This window comes from Mustela putorius, unplaced genomic scaffold (assembly GCF_011764305.1).
Source record: "Mustela putorius furo isolate JIRA1106 unplaced genomic scaffold, ASM1176430v1.1 tig00003870_pilon_pilon_pilon, whole genome shotgun sequence".
NCBI classification, from domain to species: Eukaryota; Metazoa; Chordata; class Mammalia; order Carnivora; family Mustelidae; genus Mustela; species Mustela putorius.
This window is the reverse complement of record NW_025422022.1, coordinates 739,595-761,765: the sequence shown is the minus strand read 5'-3', so window position 1 is coordinate 761,765 and position 22,171 is coordinate 739,595. Positions and strand designations below refer to the sequence as shown.

The 22,171-nt window shown below is 43.3% G+C and overlaps 1 protein-coding gene across 3 annotated transcripts in view; it reads right to left on the bottom strand.

Moving 5' to 3' along the window:
- The window catches only part of BPHL (biphenyl hydrolase like), a 36,289-nt gene that overhangs the window by 11,908 nt on the left and 2,210 nt on the right, over positions 1–22,171 (bottom strand). For all 3 annotated transcript variants that reach the window (XM_004753627.3, XM_004753626.3, XM_013056779.2), the window contains exons 2-5: positions 17,514–17,617; positions 15,156–15,322; positions 12,936–13,089; positions 1,021–1,152 (exon numbers count right to left, since the gene is read on the bottom strand). In XM_004753627.3, the coding sequence (XP_004753684.1) occupies positions 1,021–1,152; positions 12,936–13,089; positions 15,156–15,322; positions 17,514–17,617 (557 nt within the window). The remainder of the gene's footprint in view (positions 1–1,020; positions 1,153–12,935; positions 13,090–15,155; positions 15,323–17,513; positions 17,618–22,171) is intronic.

The following is a 22,171-nucleotide window of genomic DNA, read 5'->3' as shown; positions in this document are numbered from 1 at the left end:
TCTACCCTTGAGTCTTCCTACCCCTTCCGCTCCCCAGTCAGGAAAGCATAAAAGGTTACATTTCCAAAATTTGCCTTCTTTAATGGAGGATTGTCTTAGACATTTTTTATGGCATTTTTTTGTTTTAAGAGTTGAGGGAGACACATTTTTCAAAGACCTGTTTCCACGGTTGGGTACTGCCCTGGAACAGGATATATTTGCTTGAACCAGAAAAGTAACATTTCCAAATGTCCTTTTCATTGTGAAAGTTTTGATAGGTGACTCACTCTGGAAATGATTACCTAATAGATCAAACTGATCCTTCAGCAGTCGCCATTTTGTCACCAATGTGCTCCCAGATTCGATCTTAGTTCCCCTGCTTTTCTTTCAGCAGTTAAAATAGAAGAGTGAGAGGTAAGCACTGTAAAACTACTGAAAAACACTTTACTTCAGAATTTCTCTTAAATGATGTCAATTCTTCCTGCTATTTTTCAGCCGAAGACAGGGAGTTACAGTCACATAACCGAGTTCTGAAGGTGGGGAATAAACTGAACGTTCTTCCTCAGGCAAATTCTGCTGGGGCTGAAGGTCATGACACAAAGGCCCTTCTTTATTGTCCTGGGAACAGAGGATACAGCAGGGTAATGGGCCTAAATGTGAAAAAAAAATGTAGTACACAGGACAGCATGTTTGTTTTCTGACGACCCACTCCAGAATTAGAAAGAAACAAACGCTATTTGAGGCTTCTGGAGAATGTCTGTCATCACACACACAAAGGATCAGAAGGAGAAAGGAACTGTCTGCTATTTAAGACTTCCCACTGTGAACCCTGATACATGGAGCAGGTGTGTATGCTGTACGTACAGCATTGCTAAGGCAGATTTACTACACAAGAGCGTGTATGGCGCACGATCGCTGGCATCCTCTGTTGGCACATCAGCATGAAAGGACAGTGGCTGAGGGCACTCATCGCCAGGGAATTCTGGAACACCAGGGGAGGAATGCAAGCAAAGGGACAGCTAAACAGTTCACATAACCTACCATCTGGGAGATGTTTGAATTGATTTATGCCATCCACCCACTTCTCACAGGTTTTGGCAAAGTAGTCATAGCCATATAAGGTTTCGAGAGGTTTTCTTGTTTTCTCACTCCACTTAGAAACATCTCGGATACCTGAAAAATAGAAGTATTGACAAGAACAGGTCTAGTCTAGGGGTGCCTGGGTGGCTCCGTCAGTTAAGCATCTGCCTTCGGCTTAGGTCATGAGCCCCGAGTCCCAAGACTGATTCCCGTGGGGCTCCCTGCTCAGTGGGGAGTTCGCTTCTCCCTCTCCCTCTGGCCCTCCCCCCGCCCATGTTCTCATTCCCTCTCTCAAATAAATAAGACCTTAAAGAAAAATAAAAACAGGTTTAGTCTAATGATAAGTAAGGTTTATCTTTTATATCTTTAAATAGATAAATTTATTTTAATTAAATTTAATTAAAACTTTAATTAAAAAATAAAATATCTTTAAATATTGCAAATACAGTCCACTCCAGAGCCATGTGTGCTCTCACATGGCTTACTCCTCACCTCACCCAGGTCAGTGAGGCTTTCCCTGACAGCACCCCCCGACACACACCCACGCACAAAGAGCACCCTCCCTCCATCTACTCTGCTTAGCACCCATCAGTGCTTTGTAGCATTTTCTGTGTCCATGGCCAAATGTCTGTCTCCTTACTAAGACAAAAGCTCCAGATTAAGGAACTTGGCTTTGTTTTGTTTCCCACTTACCCCCAGAGCCTAGACCAGTGCCTGGCACAAAAGAGGCACAAAATAAGTTTTTATCCACTAAATGAAATTAGATCTGCTTTTATGCTTTCTGTTAAAGATATATAAAAAGATTTTCCCCAATTAGAGTTATCTGAGTAAAAGTTTTTATAAAAGAAAAAGTTTTTTTCTGAAGTGTGATCAGGTACACTAAAAACAGACAAATTATTCATTCTAGTTTCTGTTTCTGAAGAAATATGGGTGTAAAAGGCTAACTACAAACTTGAAACTATATTACGGATGATTCACTCTCAGAAAAGGAAATAACAGACCAGCTGGGTGGCTCAGTTAAGTGTCTGGCTTTGGTTCAGGTCATGATCTTGGGGTCTGGCTCCCTGCTCAGTGGGGAGTTTGCTCCTCCTTCTCCCTCTGCCCCTCCCTGTGCTTGTGCTTTCTCTCAAATATATAAATAAATAAATATTCAAAAAAATAAAATTTGGGGCACCTGCGTGGCTCAGTCATTAAGTGTTGGCCTTTAGCTCAGGTTATGACCCCAGGGTCCTGGGATCGAGCCCTGCATCGGGCTCCCTGCTCAGGGGGAAGCCTGCTTCTCCCTCTCCTACTCCTCCTGCTTGTGTTCCCTCTCTCCCTATCTCTCTCTCTCTCCGTGTCAAATAAATAAATAAAATATTAAAAAAAAAAAACCTCATGAACAAACTCAATTACTCAGCCCACCCTTTTCCATATTTCTTTAAACACACTGATAATTCTAATGCTTCTGAGCCCATTACACATTGCTTAATGTCAGCTTTTAACATGGTGCTTCTCCTACACAACATACCTCAAAAGACAACACATGACTAATGACATGAATTCATACTGAAAATAACCCCTCTGCAGAGCTCCCGACAGCGTGAGGACCCGGGCACGCAGCCTGTATGCACTCAGTGAATGCAGATTACAGAGTGGAGGGGAAAGTGCTGTTTACAACCACAACTGGCAGATGCTGTGACAGCCAGCGCCAGATCGGTACCCGCCTGCAGAAGTAGGCCCAGCGGTGCACCTGGAAGCCCAGGGAAGCTGAGCTGCTCTGCACAGGAGTGAAAAGACTTCACAGAGGGGTGCAGAGAAGTCTGGAAATTAAGAGGGGACAGAGGAGATCTGGGAAGAAGAAAAAGGAGAGGTGGAAGAGGGGAGAGGAAAGAGGAGCCAGCAAGAGGTCATAAAGATGGCCAATAAAGAACTCTCCCACAGGTATTTCTACTTTGGGCTCTATTGCAGACCACACCCTCTGCAACGTGCCCTTCTGGGGAATGACTAGATTTTTTTTTTTTTTTTTTTTAAGGTAGGCTCCATGCTCAATGTGGAGCGCAATGCAGGGATTGAACTCATGACCCTGAGATCAAGACCTGAGCTGAGATCAAGAGACAGTACTCAATGAACTAAGCCACCCAGGTGTCCCTATGGCTAGACTGTTCATAAAACAAATTTACTGTTGCATTGTTGGAGTTGCAGCAATTAATGGAAACTATCATATGGAGGTGTGTGTGTGTGTGAGAAAGAGAACCTAAGAAGAGAGCAAAGACTGGTGAGACTACTCAAAAGGCAGGGTTGCTTTTGAGGGAAATGGAACTGGTAGTTGGGACTGGGTGGGTAGAGCCAAATATGAGATTTCTAGATTAAATGGAGATGAGAATGGCCCCAACCTGGTATGATCCTGTGCTTCGCTAGAGTAGCAAATGTAAATCCTCTGTGAAGGAAAGTATCATCAATTTGTACGCATGGTCTGTGTGTGTGTGTTTTCAGATTAAGAGTAAGCCGATATTCGCTGTAATCACAGGTCACAAAACAATCAGAATCTTCATAAAGCTAATGAAAAAGCTAGAATATTGGAAGAGAAAGCTTACGAAAAGATGGAGCCCACCACACAGAGAGACAAGAAGATGAATGAGAGGAAAGATGGGAAGGCAAGGCCCACAAAGTCCGATCAGTCCCGGACTGGGGAGAGTGGGAGATAGCACATGAGAACAGAGGAGATGCAGTACAGGAGGGAGGACATGGGCAAGAATGATTTCCAGAACTGATCAAAGGTAAGGGTCCACAGACAAAAATCAATGTAGCCCAAACTGGATAAATAAAAAGGAATTCGCATCTAGTCGCGCAATAGTAAAACAGCAATACATCAAGGAGAGAAAAAACCTGGGACAGCCAGAGATGAGACACATCACTCCAGAGGGGGAGAAGCTAAATGGGCAAAACCTCTCAACAGCAGTCGAGGAAGGCAGAAGACCGTGGAATGGCAGAGAAAATAATCTGCCATTTATATTTCTGCACTTAGCCAAATAATCTTTCAAGAATGAATGTGGAATCAAAGACATTTTGAGGTGAAAACGGAGATCACTATTAACAGAGCTGCCCTTCAAAAATGAACTATTGGGACTTCATCAAGATTAAAAGCTTTTGCACAGCAAAAGAAACAGTTAACAAAACCAAAGACAACTGACAGGATGGGAGAAGACATTTGCAAATGACATATCAGATAAAGGGCTAGTATCCAAAATCTATAAGGAACTTATCAAACTCAACACCCAAAGAACAAATAATCCATTCAAGAAACGGGCAGAGGACATGAACAGACATTTCTGCAAAGAAGACATCCAGATGGCCAAGAGACACATGAAAAACTGCTCCACATCACTCGGCATCAGGGAAATACAAATCAAAACCACAATGAGATACCACCTCACAGCAGTCAGAATGGCTAAAATCAACCAGTCAGGAAATGACAGATGATGGCGAGGATGCAGAGAAAGGGGAACCCTCCTACACTGTTGGTGGGAATGCAAGCTGGAGAAACCACTCTGGAAAACAGCATGGAGGTTCCTCAAAATGTTGAAAACAGAGCTACCCTACAACCCAGCAATTGCACTACTGCGTATTTACTGTAAAGATTCAAATGTAGTTATCCGAAGGGGCATGTGCACCCGAATGTTTATAGCAGCAATGTTCACAATAGCCAAACTATGGAAAGAACCTAGATGTCTATCAACAGATGAATGGATAAAGAAGATGTGGTATATATATACAATGGAATACTATGCAGCCATCAAAAGAAATTAAATCTTGCCATTTGTGATGATGTGGATGGAACTAGACGGTATTATGCTTAGCGAAATAAGTCAATTGGAGAAAGACAACTATCATATGATCTCACTGATATGAGGAAGTGGAGATGCAACGTGGGGGGTTTGGGGGGTGGGAAAAGAATAAATGAAACAAGATGGGATCGGGAGGGAGACAAACCATAAGAGACTCTTAATCTCACAAAATACAAACTGAGGGTTGCTGGGGGTAGGAGGTAGGGAGAGGGTGTTGGGGTTATGGACACTGGGGAGGGTATGTACTATGGTGAGTGCTGTGAAATGTGTAAACCTGGCGATTCACAGACCTGTATCCCTGGGGCTAATAATACATTATATGTTAATAAAAAAAAAAATCAGAACTGCCTTTGAAAAACTTCTAAAAAATTACTCGAGAAGAAAGAGAAGTGAGCTTGGGAAGAATATCTGAGACGAAAGAAGGAAAGGAGAGTCAAGAAACTGAAGAATGTGTCCATAAGAGTGAAAACACACAAACATGCCAAACTAATGAGAAAACAGAATGCTGGAACATTTTTTTATGTTAATATTAGTTCTGTGTGTAAAGGAAGCGAAAGGACAAGGCACAAGCTATGCTGCCTAAGGACCAAGGCAATTACTAATCAGCAAGGGGATAATCAGACTGTCCAACAGCAAACATCCTGCAAATCAGTAACATCATCATAATATTGGAAGTGGTCTAGTCTCAGGCTGGGTGGAGGGTCCTGTTGTTAGACTTCACACGGTATGCCTGTTAAACATACCATTTTAAAACTTTTATGTAACCTTTGATATATAAAAATCAACAAGAAGAAACAAAAAGACATGAATAGGTACAATACAGGAGAAAAAACCACAGTGGTGCATACATGTGAAAAAAGATTCTCAATCCGGGGCACCTGGGTGGCTCAGTGGGTTAAACCTCTGCCTTCGGCTCAGGTCATGATGATCTCAGGGTCCTGGGATCGAGTCCCGCATCGGGCTCTCTGCTCAGTGAGGAGCCTGCTTCCTCCTCTCTCTCTCTGCCTGCCTCTCTGCCTACTTGTGATCTCTGTCAAATAAATAAATAAAATCTTTAAAAAAAAAAAAAAAAAGATTCTCAATCCTCAGAAAGAGGAAGATGCAGATTCTGTCCCCCAGTAAGGTACCATTTCACATCTGCTAAGAAGTCTGATGATTCCAAGTTTTTGTTGAGGATGTAAATTAAGGAATCTAATATGCTGGTGGTGGAAATGCATTTATGTAGTTGGAAAACAGCTGGTTACTTGCAACATGGTGTATCTGCACATGACAATATTCAGCAAATCTCACATATGGGCCTATACCCCAGATGGACACTGCGGCTCATAGGCCCCAGGAGACATGCGCATGAATGTTCACAGTGACAGTGAAAACAGACCCACAGTCCATTGATAAAAGAGATGGAAAATAAAATACTGCTGCCCAGTAGAATATGATACAGCAGTATCAGGAAGGAAGCTTAGAAATTCAACATTCATTGAAAACAGTGAGTCACAGAAGATGATCATAGTATGAAGTCACTTTGTATGGCCCGAAAACAAATAAAACTAAATTACATATTGTTTAGGAATATAAACAGTTGTGACAGAAGTGTTTTCCAAAAGGCATAGGGATGATCATAGGCCTCAGCTACAGGCAGGGGTGGACTGGGGAGGAAGCATGAGCATACAGTGAAGGTACGAACAGTGATTAGTCTTAATGTGTGGCGGGCTCATGGGTGTCCATAAGTTACAGGGTCACATGTGTTGCATTATGTGTATCAATCAATTAAATAAAATTCAATTATAAAATAATAAATTTACATAAAATATTATATAATAAATTACAAAATAAAATTTAAATATATACTATATGCCTTATATAATATATAGTATTATATATATTATTCATGTTTAATTTATATATTTATAAGATACACAAATATATTTAATGTAAATATATCTATATTTAATATAATACAATGTTTTATTATTATATTTTAATGTTATTAATTGTACTGTAAGTGTAACATTTTCCACAAAATTATATATATTTTTATAAAATAAAAAAATTCTGCTGTGACAGGAAGGCCAAGATCTTTCAAGATCCAAGTTGGCTAATGTTCAATGTGAAGACATTTTTCTTGCTAACATGTAAATGCCTCCTCAGGATAACGAGAGATTTCTCCAAGTGAATTAACTTAGTAAAAGCAGGCACTAGAGTGAGGGGGATCTATTAGTATGTAAATTCTGGGGCATGGCTTCAGACTCTTAGGGACATTACTATCTAAATCTCAAGGGGCAGAAAAATCCAGCAGTAGCTGGGCAAGCAGATGTTTACCCCAAGAACTGTGGTTAAGCACACAGGCTCAGAAGTCAGCCTGGCTGGGTCTGAATCCAGCACTCGTGCCTGCTACCTCTGTGATCCTGAGCAATTAATTTCCTTAACCTCTCTGTGTCAGTCTCCTCAACTGAAATATGAGAATTATAATAACCCGAGATAAAGAGTAAGTAAGTGGGGCACCTGGGTGGCTCAGGGAGTTAAGCCTCTGCTTTCACCTCAAGTTGTGATCTCAGGACCCTGGGATCAAGCCCCACACTGGGCTCTCTGATCAGCAGGGATCCTGCTTCCCCCTCTCTCTCTCTGCCTGCCTCTCTGGCTATTTGTGATCTCTCTCTCTGTCAAATAAATAAATAAAATCTTTTAAAAAAAAGAGTAAATAAGTTACATATGAAATGTGTACCCAGCACATAACAAACACTCGAAAATATTCTATGTATTTATATACTTACTTCTGTTAACTTTTTTTTCAAGAGGAAGCCAGTTTTACCCCAAAGCATAATTTCCACCAAAAAATAAGTAGCAATTATGTTTCACAGTTAAGTTCCTAAAATAACTATTTGAATCAAACTATTTGTTGATGCAAAATAGATATAATTTGTATCACCCCCAAAATGGATACATTTCTTTTTTTGAGCATAATTTGTGCTAAGCACCAGAAGAAAACTCCTTCACTATTAATTAGTGAATTAATCCAGTAAACGTTATTTGAAGGGGGCTGAGCGTGGGTCACAGCATGTACAAATTTCAATGAGATTTGGTCTCTTGCCCTCAAGAGCCTTCTTGTCTAGAGTTATAAACAACCTCTGTAGAAGAGTGGGATAGATGTGATGGAAGAGGCTGGGGGAGGATGGTGGAGGGTTAGTGAGCTCAGAGGGGCAATGGCAGGAAGTGGCAGTGGTGGTGGGCTTCCTGGAGGAGGTCTAAGTCTGTGAGAACAGAAGCCAGCAAGCAAATATGGGAGCCATGCCATCTACTACTGTCAGGAGTTTCCAGGTGTCCAGAGAAAAGGATGGGCACGTGGGGGTAGAGGAGACCAAGCAGCACAGAAGGATCTGGAAAGACGGGGTATCCAGGCTCATTCAAACTCTGTGAGCAAAGCAGAGGAGTCTGAACTCTACTTAACTGGAAAGCTATGTAAGACCTTGGAGGGTTTTCAAGTAAGATATAATGAGATTTACATCTTAGCAAACTACCATCCAAGCAGTTTGGAAAGTAGACTGAAAGGCAGTAAAGACAGGGCAGGTTGGAAAGTGCTGGTGGAGCTAAGTGGAGACAGATGGGGAGGCCTGGACCTGGGGCCTGGCAGGAGGAACGGAAAAGGTGAGACGGCTTCCAGACAGAGCTCAGCAGAACGCTGGAAGAACTCGGAGGACGGGAACACGACGCTGCAGACATGAAACGCTGGGCTTTACTGGCAGACCTCCCAGCGGGGCCATCAACACAGGTTTCTTCGCTTGTCTGAGCCTCAAGTTGAGTCATAAGTAGCTATGTTAATGTGAGTTCATAGCAGCCATTCCATGCATCATAATTCAAATATTCTTTTGCAGAAGAAAAAATACATTCAACTGACTGTCGCTTAGCAAGGTGGGAAATGCAGCAGGAGGAGCAAGTGTGGAGGAACGATTATGACTTCAACTTTGGACACACTGAAGGTAAGGGGCCAGTGGGGCAACCAGGTAAGAAGAATGGACACGAAGTTGAATATCTGGAATTTGGGAGTCTGAGGACGCCAAGGGACGAGGTAAGTTTCTTGGTTGTAAGAACGGGAAGAGGAACAGAGAGCTCCTTTCTGGATGGTGGCCGGCAGATAGAGCAGGGAAGGTGTTGAACCAGAGAACAGGCAGAGGTAAGGGGAAAGCTGCGCACGTGGAGGTGAGAACCTCAAGCCAGAGGAAGTTTCAAGAAGAAGGGTGGGATCATGGGGCACCTGGGTGGCTCAGTGGGTTAAGCCTCTGCCTTCGGCTCAGGTCATGATCTCAGGGTCCTGGGATGGAGCCCTGCATCAGGCTCTCTGCTCGGCGGGGAGCCTGCTTCCTCCTCTCTCTCTGCCTGCCTCTCTGCCTACTTGTGATCTCTGTCTGTCAAATAAATAAATAAAATCTTAAAAAAAAAGAGGAAGAAGAAGGAGGGGGAGGGGGAGGAGGGGGGGGAGGGGGAGGGGGAGGAGGAGAAGGCTGGGATCAATATTACAGCACGTGTGTGTTTTCAAATGCCGCAGAACGACCAAGGAGCTGAAGGGCCATAAAGCATCCGAGGAGCTTGGCAGCAGAGAGGCCCGGGTTCCACAAGGCTGGTGGGTCAGACGCCACCTCCCAGCCCCGGCAAAAGTCAGGGAAAGAGTGGGGCGTGAGGGAAGGGCCTGGCGGCCAGGAAGGGCAGCCAAAACACAGTTGAAACACAGCAGAAAGTAACAGAAAGAGGAGTTGGAGGTGAAGAGGGAGCTTCTCAGGATTTGTCTGCATAAAGGAGGGAAGTCAGAGTCACTGAACATGTGGAGTTCACACAGTAGTGACTGAGGGAAAGGTGTCATAGGGTGACAGCGCCCAGGACAATTGGCCCTGTGACAGGATGTGTGAAGCGCTCCAGAGCCCGAGAGGCACAAGCATCCACTGGGTGCTTGGCGCTGGGCCGCGAGAGCTCAGATGGTGGCTGAAGCAGCCGTGTGTGGTGAGGACACTGGGCTGGACAGGAGGGCACGTAGGCAAGCACGGGAGCAGACGCCGAGGCGGAGAGGCACAAAGGAGCAAGCCTGTTTCAGGAATGGCAGCTGTTCAACGTGGGAGCCGCACAGGAAGGCTGAGGGGAAAGGAGCAGCTGGCTATGAGGCGGGCCGGGCCCAGGTGCTTGGATGTCACTGAAGTCACTGAAGGAATTTAAGTCACAGAATCCAAGGACCAGGCTTTTGCCTTAGTGAGGAGACTCTTCTGTGGAAGACCAACCGCCCTCAGAGGCCGAGGGTCTGAAGCAGGAAAACGGTGGGCAGGAAGAGAGGAGGGGTTGCCTCCCAGGGGGACCTGACCCCACTCATGAGACAAAAATTATGGGCTGGGGTATGGGAAGAGTCGAGAGTTATGAGGTAGTGAGTTCAAGGCAGACACACTGTTTACAGGCTATCTGGAGGAAGGTGCTCAGCCAGTAGATATAAGTCTGGCTCAAGGGCTCAGGAGGAGTCTGGCTAAAGAGTGGTTTAGAGAACATCACCCCTAGTCATAGCAGAAGCTGTAAGATGTCTGCTCCAGCGAGCACCCAGTATCTTTTGGGTGTGGGTGCTGGTTAAGCTGGCGTGAGCCCCCAGCTCAGAGATTATAGCTGGACTCCAGACGGAACAAGGAGCAACTAAAAGGGGTAAAAGCAGGAGGCTGGACAGTTAAACCTTAAGTAACGACCCAGAAAGGGGATGAGTTTCTTATTTCCCTTTTCTTCCTTCGAGTCTCAACTTTGAGACACAGGGTGAGGGGAGAATCACACATGTGGCTGGGGGTTGCTGAAAGCGAAACTTCAGGGGAAGACCCCTAGAGCTAGCCAGGGACCAGGAACCAGGTTCCCCTGCTTGAGGAAAACTGTTTCTCTCTCTCTCTTTCTTCCTACTCTAGTCCATGGGCCTGCACTACTAGTCTGGTGGCTGGCAGGCCCCTAAAGCCCCAAGAGAACGCTATCTCTCTGATTGAAGGTACCAGAAAAAAGGGGACCATAGTAATCAAAATCCCTGTTATTTCTTCTATCTCTTTTCTCTGGCTGTTTTTCCCTAAAGATGGCTCCAGTTGCATGAACTGCACAATAGCAGGGGATCAGGGGGAGGCTGAGACCTGTCTTTCTGAGGGAAGTCTGTGCTTCTGGTCATAGGAGCTGGGTCCCTAATTCTGCATATGAACTGATAAAATGGTTCAAGTCCTGGGATCACCCCTGAGTTCTCTGTGCCTGGGAAAGATGCAAAAAAGGATTCAGCATAAGCGTCAAGAACTGAACAACCATATGAACCACTACCTACGTCCCAGCATAGCCTGAGTGGGGTTTGTGTGGGGCAGACACGAGGAAGTGTAGCCCAGTCCTCAAGAATGGACCTGATGCTGGAACTACAGCCCACAGAAGGCTAAACAGAATTTGCAGTATGAACCTACCTAGGCTGACTGCATGCCACAAAAAAAAAAAAAAAAAAAAAAAAAAAAATATATATATATATATATATATATATATCAATGTTCCTCAGAGTTTTAACAGGATATGGAGTCACAACATAGTACAGTAAAAACAGTCCCAAATTAAGCAAAGTACAAAACCAACAAATAAATGAAGAAACTCTACAACCCCTAAAGAAGCAAATCTGACCAATTCTCAAGGGAAAAGACAACGAGCAAATTCTGACCCTAAGATGACCCAGACATCGGCATTATCAGACAGAGAAGGCAGGCATTGTCACAGGCATCTCCATTCCCTTTAGAGGATTTTCTTCCCTCTGAACCTGGTAGGGATACAACAAGGACAAGCAGGAGTACTGATTAGGATGGGGGACTGCTTCAGACTCATCATTTAAGAGGTTCACTGTCCTTTCCCAAACAGTGCAAAGAACTAAGATTCTGTAACAGAACACTGCCATTTCATGGCTTACTAAAATCAGGTAACTTGCAGAACTAGCTGAATAAAACTAGACTTGTCATATTCAAGTGCCTGGGTCTGCAAATGTTTTCTGTCAAGGGCCAGAGAGTATTTTTGGCTTTGCAAGCCAAAAGGCAAAATCAAAGGTATTAGGTAGGTAGATTTAAGGTGAGAGACCTCTGACCCGCTTGACCCCAACTGCCTGAGCCTGGCCATCTGGGATCCAGTAGAAACATACTCATAATAAAAAGCCATCAGATTGAAGAAGAGGGTCCTGGTGGGTCAAGCTGGCAGATGCTGGTGATGCAGTAGCCCAGGGGAGTTTTGTGTTTTGCCCCAGACACCTCCAGATTCCAATGTGCCCTTCTTTTCTCCCAAGAGCTGAGAAATTTCAGTTTGGTCAGCCTGCTGGAGGCTAAGCAAGTACCAATTTGCTGACCGCAATCCCACAGCTGGGTGCCGGGGAATGGCCAGCAGTCACCAGTGTGTAAGCAGCCACCAGCACAAGAACTGGGCAGCAAATCTGGGTGCAGAGGAGGAAACGGGGATGGAAGGGGCACCCCTGCTTGATCTCTAGGCCTGACGGCACTGGTCTTCTCCATCGTTGCTTAGCCTTACAAAAACAGATGGGCTGGATTTGGCCCACAGGCTGAAATTTGCCAGGCCCCGTTCTCTTGCTTCTAAAAACTTCAAAGATAAGCTTGAAGGACAACCTTATGAGATGTGAACAGCACAAAATTTCTTTATCAAAATATAAGGTTTCATATTTGAATACAATGTTCCTTTTTACGCTCCCATAATTTTAAATGAGGTTCTGAAGAACACTTTCCATCAAGCCCTCCCTCCTTGTAGTTCACTATCAGTAGTCGGAAATGTGAACGTGGATTTTCTAGAACCTTCTCCTGAGTCACTAAGGTGTCGCTTCTGCAAATCCCACAGCTGGGTGGAAAGTGTTAAGACACAGACTGGTTGAATTGCAGGACTTTTCTGAGACCTCATGACTTTTCCAACTCAGAGTTGAGAACTGGAAGCAGATGAGACAGGACTGACTTGTCAATACACATTGAAGTTAAGTCCCGAGAAGGGGAGAGCAAAGGTGCCATTGTCATGACATCTCTGATTCGTGAAACCTACCCTGATAAATCTTCTCATCTTCATCAGTCACGTAGGCATTGGCTCCCCAGATCACCATCTTGTTGATGTATGATGGGTATTTTGCAGCCGCAATGAGAGAGGTGATGCCACCATCACTCCACCCCAGCAGAGACACCTTCTGAAACTTCAGCGTCTGCAAGGAATACAGCGAAACACATAGCACAGCCGACTGCTCCTCTCTGCTAAAGGAATCCCGAAACTGACAATCATCAAAATCAATACAGCTGTGAGGTTTGGAGCAGCCGTTGGCAATTAAAGAAAAATGCTAGACTCTGTCATTTGATGATACAAATGTGTTTTCCTAAATTAGTTTTGGGGTAAATATAAGTATCGTAAAATCCTAAGTAACTCTGAAACTAATAATGCAGTATATATTCATTAAATTTAATTTTTTAAAAAAACCCTAAGTACAGAGTATTGTTTTGAATTAATGAGGGAACCACATCTTCTGGTTGGACAGAATCTCTGGAAGCAGTGGCGATCAGCTGTCCTTGGGAATGACAAGTAACATGTGCACACACACCCACGCCTGAGCGAAGGCTTTGAGAACAGTCATGCAGATTAGAGAGGGAAACTTAATATTTACTGGGTGGAATGAAGTCATCGCATCTGATAAGACCACTGACTGCAACTGTGGGAAGAACGGGGTGGAGGAGAATGGTGTCACGGGGAGGTTATGTTCATCCTTAAATCAATCAGGCTCTGAAAACGTGTTCGACAGGGAAACTGAATTAAGATTACATCTGAGAGATGCTGCCTCGAAGTAAAAATAGAATGATTTGGAAAATGAAAGATTTAACAAATATCAGCCCAAGATGCTGAGGGGACTATACATTGCTGTAAGTAGCATGGATAATCATTTGGCTCTATCTTGTAAAAGGAACATCTGTGTCTTCTACACCCCAGCACTGTCCCCTAGATATGCAAGGAACTCCTACACCTGTGCACCAGGGGACAGGTCCAGGGGTGTCCACACCACATTGTTTATAAGAGACCAAAAATGTCCACGGATAAAACAGTGTTTCCTGCACTGCTGTTTATGATCACACAAAAAAGCAATTTAAAAATTTGAGTATTTATCTGCCATTAGAGAGAGGTAAGACAGGGCACCCCCACAATGGAATACTGTGTGACGATTAAAGACTTACTTGAACCCATTATTTATTTACATGGAAGTATCTCCTTGACAAACTGTTCAAAGAACAGTAATTTGGAAAAACATTATGGGTAAGGATGAAGCCGTCAATACAAAACTGTGTACTTATATATGTAATGAGACTGCCTGGAGGGGAATCCTCTTGTCCTGTTGGTGGGAATGCAAACTGGGGCAGCTGCTCTGGAAAACAGAATGGAGACTCCTCAAAAAGTTAAAAATAGAGCTACCCTATGACCCAGGAATTACACTACTAGGTATTTATCTCAAGGATACACAGTGATTCAAAGGGACACACGCACCCCAATGTTTATAGCAGCAGTGTCCACAATTGCCGAAATAAGAAAAGAGCCCAGAAGTCTATCAATGGATGAATGGATAAAGAAGATGTGGTCTATACATACAATGGGATGTCCCTCAGCCATCAAAAAGAATGAAATCTTTTTTATTCCACTGCCATTTGCAATAACATGGAAGAAACTAGAGGGGATTATGCTGAGCAAAATACAGACAAATACTATATGATTTCATATACTATATGATTCCAAATGTGGAATTTAAGAAACAAAACAAATGAATAGAGGGAAAGGGAAGGAAAAATAAAATAAGATGAAAACAGAGAGGGAGACAAACCACAAGAGACTCTTAACTCTAGGAAACAAACTGAGGGTCCCTGGAGGGGAGGTGGGTGGAAGGATGGGGTCACTGGGCGATGGAGGGTACAACTGTGATGAGCACTGGGTGTTTTATGCAACTGATGAATCCCTAAATTCTACCTCTGAAATTAATAATACACTATATGTTAACTAGATTGAAAAAAAAAAAAAAAGATTGACTGGAAAGGCAGTCTTAAAGTCATAGCAAGAGTATCTCTAAACAGTTGGATTGTGGGATATTTCTACTTCCTAATTCATACCTATTTGAACTCCCTGAACTTTCTGCAGGAATTACACAGTATTACTCTTACAGAAATAAAATTAAAAAAAAATGGATGAAGACATGCCCAGCCCTCCTCCCTCCTCTGGGCTCTTCCCTAAGAGACCCACCTTCATCAAATCAACAGCATCTTTTGCATCCCTTTCAAAAAAGTCCGCTGGGAAGTCTCGATCTGGGGGTCTGGAATGTCCATATCCTCGAGGATCCCAGGCAACCACTGTGAAGAGCTTCTTATTCAGGTTCTGGATCTGGGGTCCAAAATCAGTCTCTCCACTTCCTAAAAATAGCCACTCGGTTACCCTCAGGTGAATGATTTCATTATTTCAAGCATGTTAAGGTAAAAGCAGAAACAACTGCAATCTTAAAACAAAGTAACTAGTTTCTACTCAAAAGTTGGACAGCAGGATGCAGTCAGCAAAGTAGCCTTGTGATAATAAATAAAATCCATTTCCTGAGACGCTGACTTCCTTTCCTGGTAGAGTTCAGACTTGCCTTTTGTCTCCTCCTAGTGGCTACTTTGAGGATTCATTTGATCCTTTATTACTTCAGCACTTTTGATACATTCCCAGTTAATCTTCATTAAAAAATTTTTTTAATTAAAAAAAAAAAGAAATTCATGAAACTGCATAGAAATTGACTTACTAATACGGTATGCTTCTGGGTGATTTTTTTTTTTCTTTTTAAAAAAGTGACTGTTACGGGGCGCCTGGGTGGCTCAGTGGGTTAAGCCACTGCCTTCGGCTCAGGTCATGGTCTCAGGGTTCTGGGATCGAGTCCCGCATCGGGCTCTCTGCTCAGCAGGGAGCCTGCTTCCTCCTCTCTCTCTGCCTACTTGTGATCTCTCTCTGTCAAATAAATAAATAAAATCTTAAAAAAAAAATAAAAATAAAAAGTGACTGTTACAAATGAGAGAGATCCTAATATGATCTGTCAACGAATTTATATGATTTGATCCAAGTTATTCAAAGTAGAATTTTAAATTCCCAGGTTTTTTTTAACTAGGCTAATGTGAACAGCCCTGCAGATTTTATTTTCTGGTTATAAGTAAGCACCAGAAAACTCAACTAAAACATTAAAATGAGAGGGAGGGCAGGGTGTGGAGGGGAGTAATCAGATTCGCTTGTTTCATTCAAACAACAGCATGTTAACAAGTAGAACCCCGTTCTTGAGGCTGTGGTGGAGCTGACTGGCAGTTCCCAGCCTGACCACGAGGTCATGGCCACTGTGTGCAAACACCTACCGTGTGTGGCATGGAAGGTTCCAAAGAGCCCAGTCCAGGGGCGAGTCAGCATTTTGTTTTTAAAGTCTGCTTAGCTGGTAAGGGCTTGTAGCTCAGGCCACACACAGATACTAAACATCTTGTTTGATAAAGTAGTTATTATTACAAAATGTCTTTTAAGATGGTATTTAACAATATCAAGGACCACGATTCTTTCTGGGAAGATCTACCTTTCTGAATATCAGGTAAATATCAGAAAACCTAAGGCAAAAATATAAATGGAGAGGGTGTCTGGGTGGTTCAGTTAGTTTAATGTCCAACTCTGGATCTCAGTTCAGGTCTTGGCCTGTTTGTGAGATCAAGTCCTGTGTTGGGCTCCACGCAAGGTATGGAGCCTACTTGAAAAAAAAACAACAAAACTTAGATGTGTATCACATTGCTACAATGTTGCTATAATACATACATTATATGTGTATATAATGTTTCGTATATATATACATAGTATACATATGTTTTTGCACATATATATGTCTTCTACACACACACGTGTGTATATAAGTTTGAAAAGGCATTTTAGCATTTAACTTTTACAAGAAAATAAATCACAAGGAAATAATACATATTGGTATTCTTTAACTAAATTAAAACAATACCAAAAGCCTTAAAACCAAATTTGAGTGTCCTGGAATCACTGAATATTATCTCCCTGAGCTGGATACAGGTAAATTACTTATCTGGAAGATAAAATCGAGATCCAGTTGGCTTTACTATGCTCCATTCATGCCAATCTAATTTTGATTTCCAAAAAGCTTTAAATTAAGTCTTGCTCTTAGCTCTTATTTTAATTGAGCATATAATCAACTGCAACAAGGGGATTAATCCACCTTCTAGCACTGGCAGTCTTGCATCCTGGAATCCCTCAATTCCAGGCTCACTGGGATGGTTGGTCAGTAGCTCATCTAGTTAGTCGATCCCTTCTGCCCACACCCTTCTCCTGGACTCCTGTCATTCTCCCAAATTATAGGTAACTACAGGGTGTAACTGCATGAAAAAAAAAAACACCTGGGTATTTAAGGGAATAAAGAATACATATAGTAGAAAGTTACCTTTCTTTTCTGTCACTTAAATTTGTAGCAAATATTAAAGCATTTAACAAAGCACTAAAATCAATAAACAATATTTGGCATCTAATAACGTGAATGCATCATAGACTACACAGCACACAAATTCCATTAAAAAACTTCCAGACCCAGCATTCCAGGAAGCAGGAGGACTGCATGTTCTCCCTCTCCCGTCTGCTGATAATGCAAGTGGACACCATTCACAGCCACTTTGGCAGAGGTTACTGAGGTGCTGCAAGAGAAAAATCCCACCCCCAAAGAAAGATTACTTAGCAGTATAAGCGTAATGTGAACAAACTGCCCTTACCTATCCCCGAGTCACCTCCAGTACCCTTCTCAGTCTTCTTGGATTCCTTTGATTTGTGCTTAAGTTTCCCAAACCTAACAGGGGACCACTCACTAGACTGCAGGTCTGAACTATGCCTTCATGTTTGAATGCCCTACACCGCCAGCCCAGGGCTTACCCTATGACAGTACTGAAAGGTTGCTGAAATCAATAGCCATACACCCTCAAGGGCTCACACTTGGTGAGCTGGAAGCCAGTGGTGCCAAGAATGCAGGCGGACACTAGCTTCACTCAATGACATGCGAGGTTGAGCAACCAGGACATAGAGCCTGGAGTCACTGGTCAGGACCTTTGCAGATCTAGAGGGGTGGCCTGGGACTTCTGCTGCATGGCAGTGTTCCTTGGGGCAAGTCTGATCTCAGGAGTCCACAGAGAAGGCCTTGGTCCCTAGGCAGTCCTTTAGGCATATGGCTTGTCGTGTTCTCTGGCCAGTCACTGCAGGGCTCTTGGAGGGAATGCCTGTCTGCACTGCTACGGCCGGCCTGGTTTTTAACATGTTGCAATATGTGTGTTGATGATTAAACACGGGGGTCCATAACCTTCCGTGTCAAGAGTGCTCCCTGGACTGCTGACCTTCCTTAGCCCAACACCACCCATGACCTAGTATCTAACTGGACATGCTGGCATAGGAGTGTGCCCAGGTCTGTTTGGACTGATGCGTGTACCGACCACATCAAGGGTACCGCTCTGATGAGCCTCTCCTCTGCGGCTCTTCCAGAACCTCCAGAATGACTATGCAGGGATACATAGCAATAAACACACACAAGACTCCTGAATCAGGCTCTAAAAGCCTCCCCACGGATTTCCCAGGTGGCTGGGTGACGTGCGGAAAGGACATTTTGGCATGCCAGGACAGATGCTGGAAGGAGGTGCTCCTCTTCTCCTGGCACAATGTTAAGGAATTTAAATGAACCACTGCCCCCCTTTTCTTCGTGTATTTTCTACCCCTATTACCTGACTGCAATTAGTCAAAATGCTTACAGAAATTAAGCATTTTTTAAAAAATGAGGTCCTCGGCGCCTGGGTAGCTCAGTGAGTTAAGCATTTGCCTTTGGCTCAGGTCATGACCCCAGGGTCCTGGGATTGAGCCCTGCATTGGGCTCCCTGCTCAGCGGGAAGTCTGTTTCTCCCTTTGCCCCTCCCCCCATTCATGCTCTCTCTCTCTCAAATAAATAAAAACTTCTTTTAAAAAATGAGCTTCTCTTTCCTCTTTTGGTTTCCTCTCATCACCAGTTTCAAATGAGAATGCAGAAACAAATGTGTTGTATACGGGTACATTAAGTCTTAACACAATTTCTGCAAATGTAACAGAATTGGGTGGTAATAAAGCCTGACATACCTATAAGCTCCTTATCTACAGAAAAATCATGAAGAGCAATAATAAATCCACTGAGCAACTGTGCTATCATACTGTCACTGCCAAGTTCTTCGGAGTCATTCATTTTCACTGTTAAGGTGGCTCTAGGATCCAGATAAAGGCAAATAATACTCCGGGAATAAAGATTCACCTCTGCAAACATTAACTGACATATTCATTTTTGCCCACAGTCTAGCGGGAGAGAAGATAAAGAGACAAGAGATTCCCTCTGCAAACCACCAGGGAGAGAAGGTGATGACCAAGGCCAGGAGCACAAGAAGCATGGCTAGAACTAGTTAGTAGGATTTCCCATATTCACCACCCAGGAATGAGGCAGCAACTAGCTAGAGATGACCTGTATTCACATGGCTAATGTTAGCGATGATGTGTGTCTTTGTTGTACCTCGTGTCCTAAGATTTTTGAGGGGTTCCCCTTCCTTGCCGCATTCAAGGACATGCATATAGGAATCCTGTTGTGCAGGGAAGATGGCACATACAATGAGAGGAACCCCACTCCCCACGGCATCTTTCTCAACATCCAAGACAGTAGGATTTTGTGGCTGGACACTGCTGACTCTCCCTGTCTGCAAGTGTTCGGGTCTCCGGCAAGGGCACTGCCATAATAGGCATCCTTTCCTTCAGCTTTCATGATCATTCCAAAGTCTCTAATGCAAAAAAACCTCTAACCTCCCTTTGCGTTTTGCTGTATTTGTGTTTTGGTTCCCCATTCCAAAATTCATCCCCGAATTATCCCCATCCCATCTTTTCGTTGCCCAAGATGAAGGCAAAAACAAAACCATGTGGTCTAGAATTTGGCTTAATAGGAACTCAATGTCAGGGAGGTTACTAAGGCAGAAGACTTTGAAGATAGTTTTAGAAGAAAGACAGAGACCATATGGGGTAGCAGAGGTAACTGGAGAAGAGTGAAAGAAGTAGCATTTGGGTTGAACTTCCAAAAGGAGTAAAATTTTGAAAAAAATATGGTGTGGAGAGTTTTTCTGGAAGAAGAAATAGCATGATCGAAGGCCCAGAGCAAAGGACATATTTATGTGGGGACAAGGCAATGTTCAGCCTGACAGGAGTGTGGAGTCAGACAGAGAGGAAGGTTTGGGCTGAATGTTGAAGAGGTCCGCAGCTAGGCTAAGGAAAAATAACATGTCCCTAGTGCCTTGTCATCAACATCCTATGTGTCCCCATACCAGAGGTACCTGCCCCACTGTCATATCAGCCCACACCATGGGGTTAATGGAGGCTATCAACAACCTTTCATGGATCTCCAGGTTAGGGAAACAGGACAGGGAAGTGTTTATGAACAAAAGTAAATCAAAGCAAATCAATTTCAAATGCAAGAAAAAAATTTTATTTAAAAAAAAGTTGCTGAATTAAAAAAATAGTTATCAAATCATTTACTGAATGATTTATTTATCATCAATAGAACACTGAAATGAGGGAAGCATTCTTCTCTCCAGCTTAGCAAGGGGCTCTTAGACAGTATGTCAGGCCTCATTTTATGTGTCTGTTGATAGAAAATCTGGCTACAGAGAGACCAGGCTTCAGTGGCCCTGAAATGTGTATTATTACTTGACCCACAATCAAGAGACCAAATTTCCCAAACTGTCACACAGGAAAGAGGATATTAAAGACCAAAAATGAATATTTCCTTCGGGGTGTCCATCCCTCTTTACCACCACTTTCTCCCTGCTAGTAATTAGTTCACTAACTCGGAGCATAAAAATGGAGTTTTAGGGGTACCTGGGTGGCTCAGTGGGTTAAAGCCCCTGCCTTCGGCTCAGGTCATGATCCCAGCATCTTGGGATCGAGCCCCACATCGGGGGCTCTCCTCAGCAGGGAGCCTGCTTCCTCTTCTCTCTCTGCCTACTTGTGATCTCTGTCAAATAAATAAAATCTTTAAAAAAATAAAAATAAAAACAGCCTGTAGGAGGGCATACTCATCTAGAATCGCCTTATCTTCTATTCTTTGACTCTCTTTCTCAGGGAAGCTGGATAAGCAATTATGTGAATGGGACAGAGGTCACAAGCAATACAATGATAATAACTCCTTGACCGAGGGGGCCTTAACTCCCTTCCAAGAAGGAAAGTTTCCTTTAAGAATCTAACAACTTGGGGAAAACAAACTAACACTTAGTTTCATTACTTAAGCTCAGTAACCAACTCTATTAAGAGCTTACTTATCTCATTTGTTTTGCCGTGTGATGTACATTACACTTACCCTAATTTTATCGTTGATAAACCTGAGGATTAGAGTGTTTCAACAACTGGCCCCAGTCACATTACTGGTAATTTATACCTAAGTGTCTGACATCAGCACCTTTGGCATTTTGCCTTTGCTTAGAAATAAAAATGGAGGGGCACCTGGGTGGTTCAGTGGGTTAAAGCCTCTGCCTTCAGCTCAGGTCATGATCCCAGGATCCTGGGATCAAGCCCTGTATTGGGCTCTCTGCTCAGCAGGGAGCCTGCTTTCCTTCCTCTCTCTGCCTGCTTCTCCGCCTACTAGTGATCTGTCTGTCAAATAAATAAAATCTTTAAAAAAAAAAAAGAAATAAAAATGGAGCCAATTAATACGACACATCCTCACTCTGAAAGTCCTACATGTTCTCCGTTTATCTTATGTTGAGCTAATTATTTTGTATACTTATTCCAAAGTAACTAACCATCAGCTACAACAGAGTAGCAGCTACCCCTAGGGCTTGGAATTAAAAGAATTTTGATGACTTACTTTGGACCTTTTACACTGCATTACTACTAAGATAGTCAAATCTATATCAGTGCTAACTGCAGCTACCAATTAGTGAATTCTTATTATATTCCAGGCCCTTCACATTTATTGTCTCCAATGCTCAGAACAAAACTGCAAGGCACTAGGCTTAGAGAAGTTAAGTAACTTGCTCAAAGTTGCGCAGCTAGAAGTGGCAACGCAGCCACGTAAAAGACCAGACTCCATGCTCTTGTCACCTCATGGGTGAACAAAGTCTTCCAAAGGGGCCCCACCTACCCTGATTGCCAGCAGAAAGAAGGTGGTGGCAGGTGCCAGGGAAAGGAGGGTCTCTGGTTCTTAGGCAGAG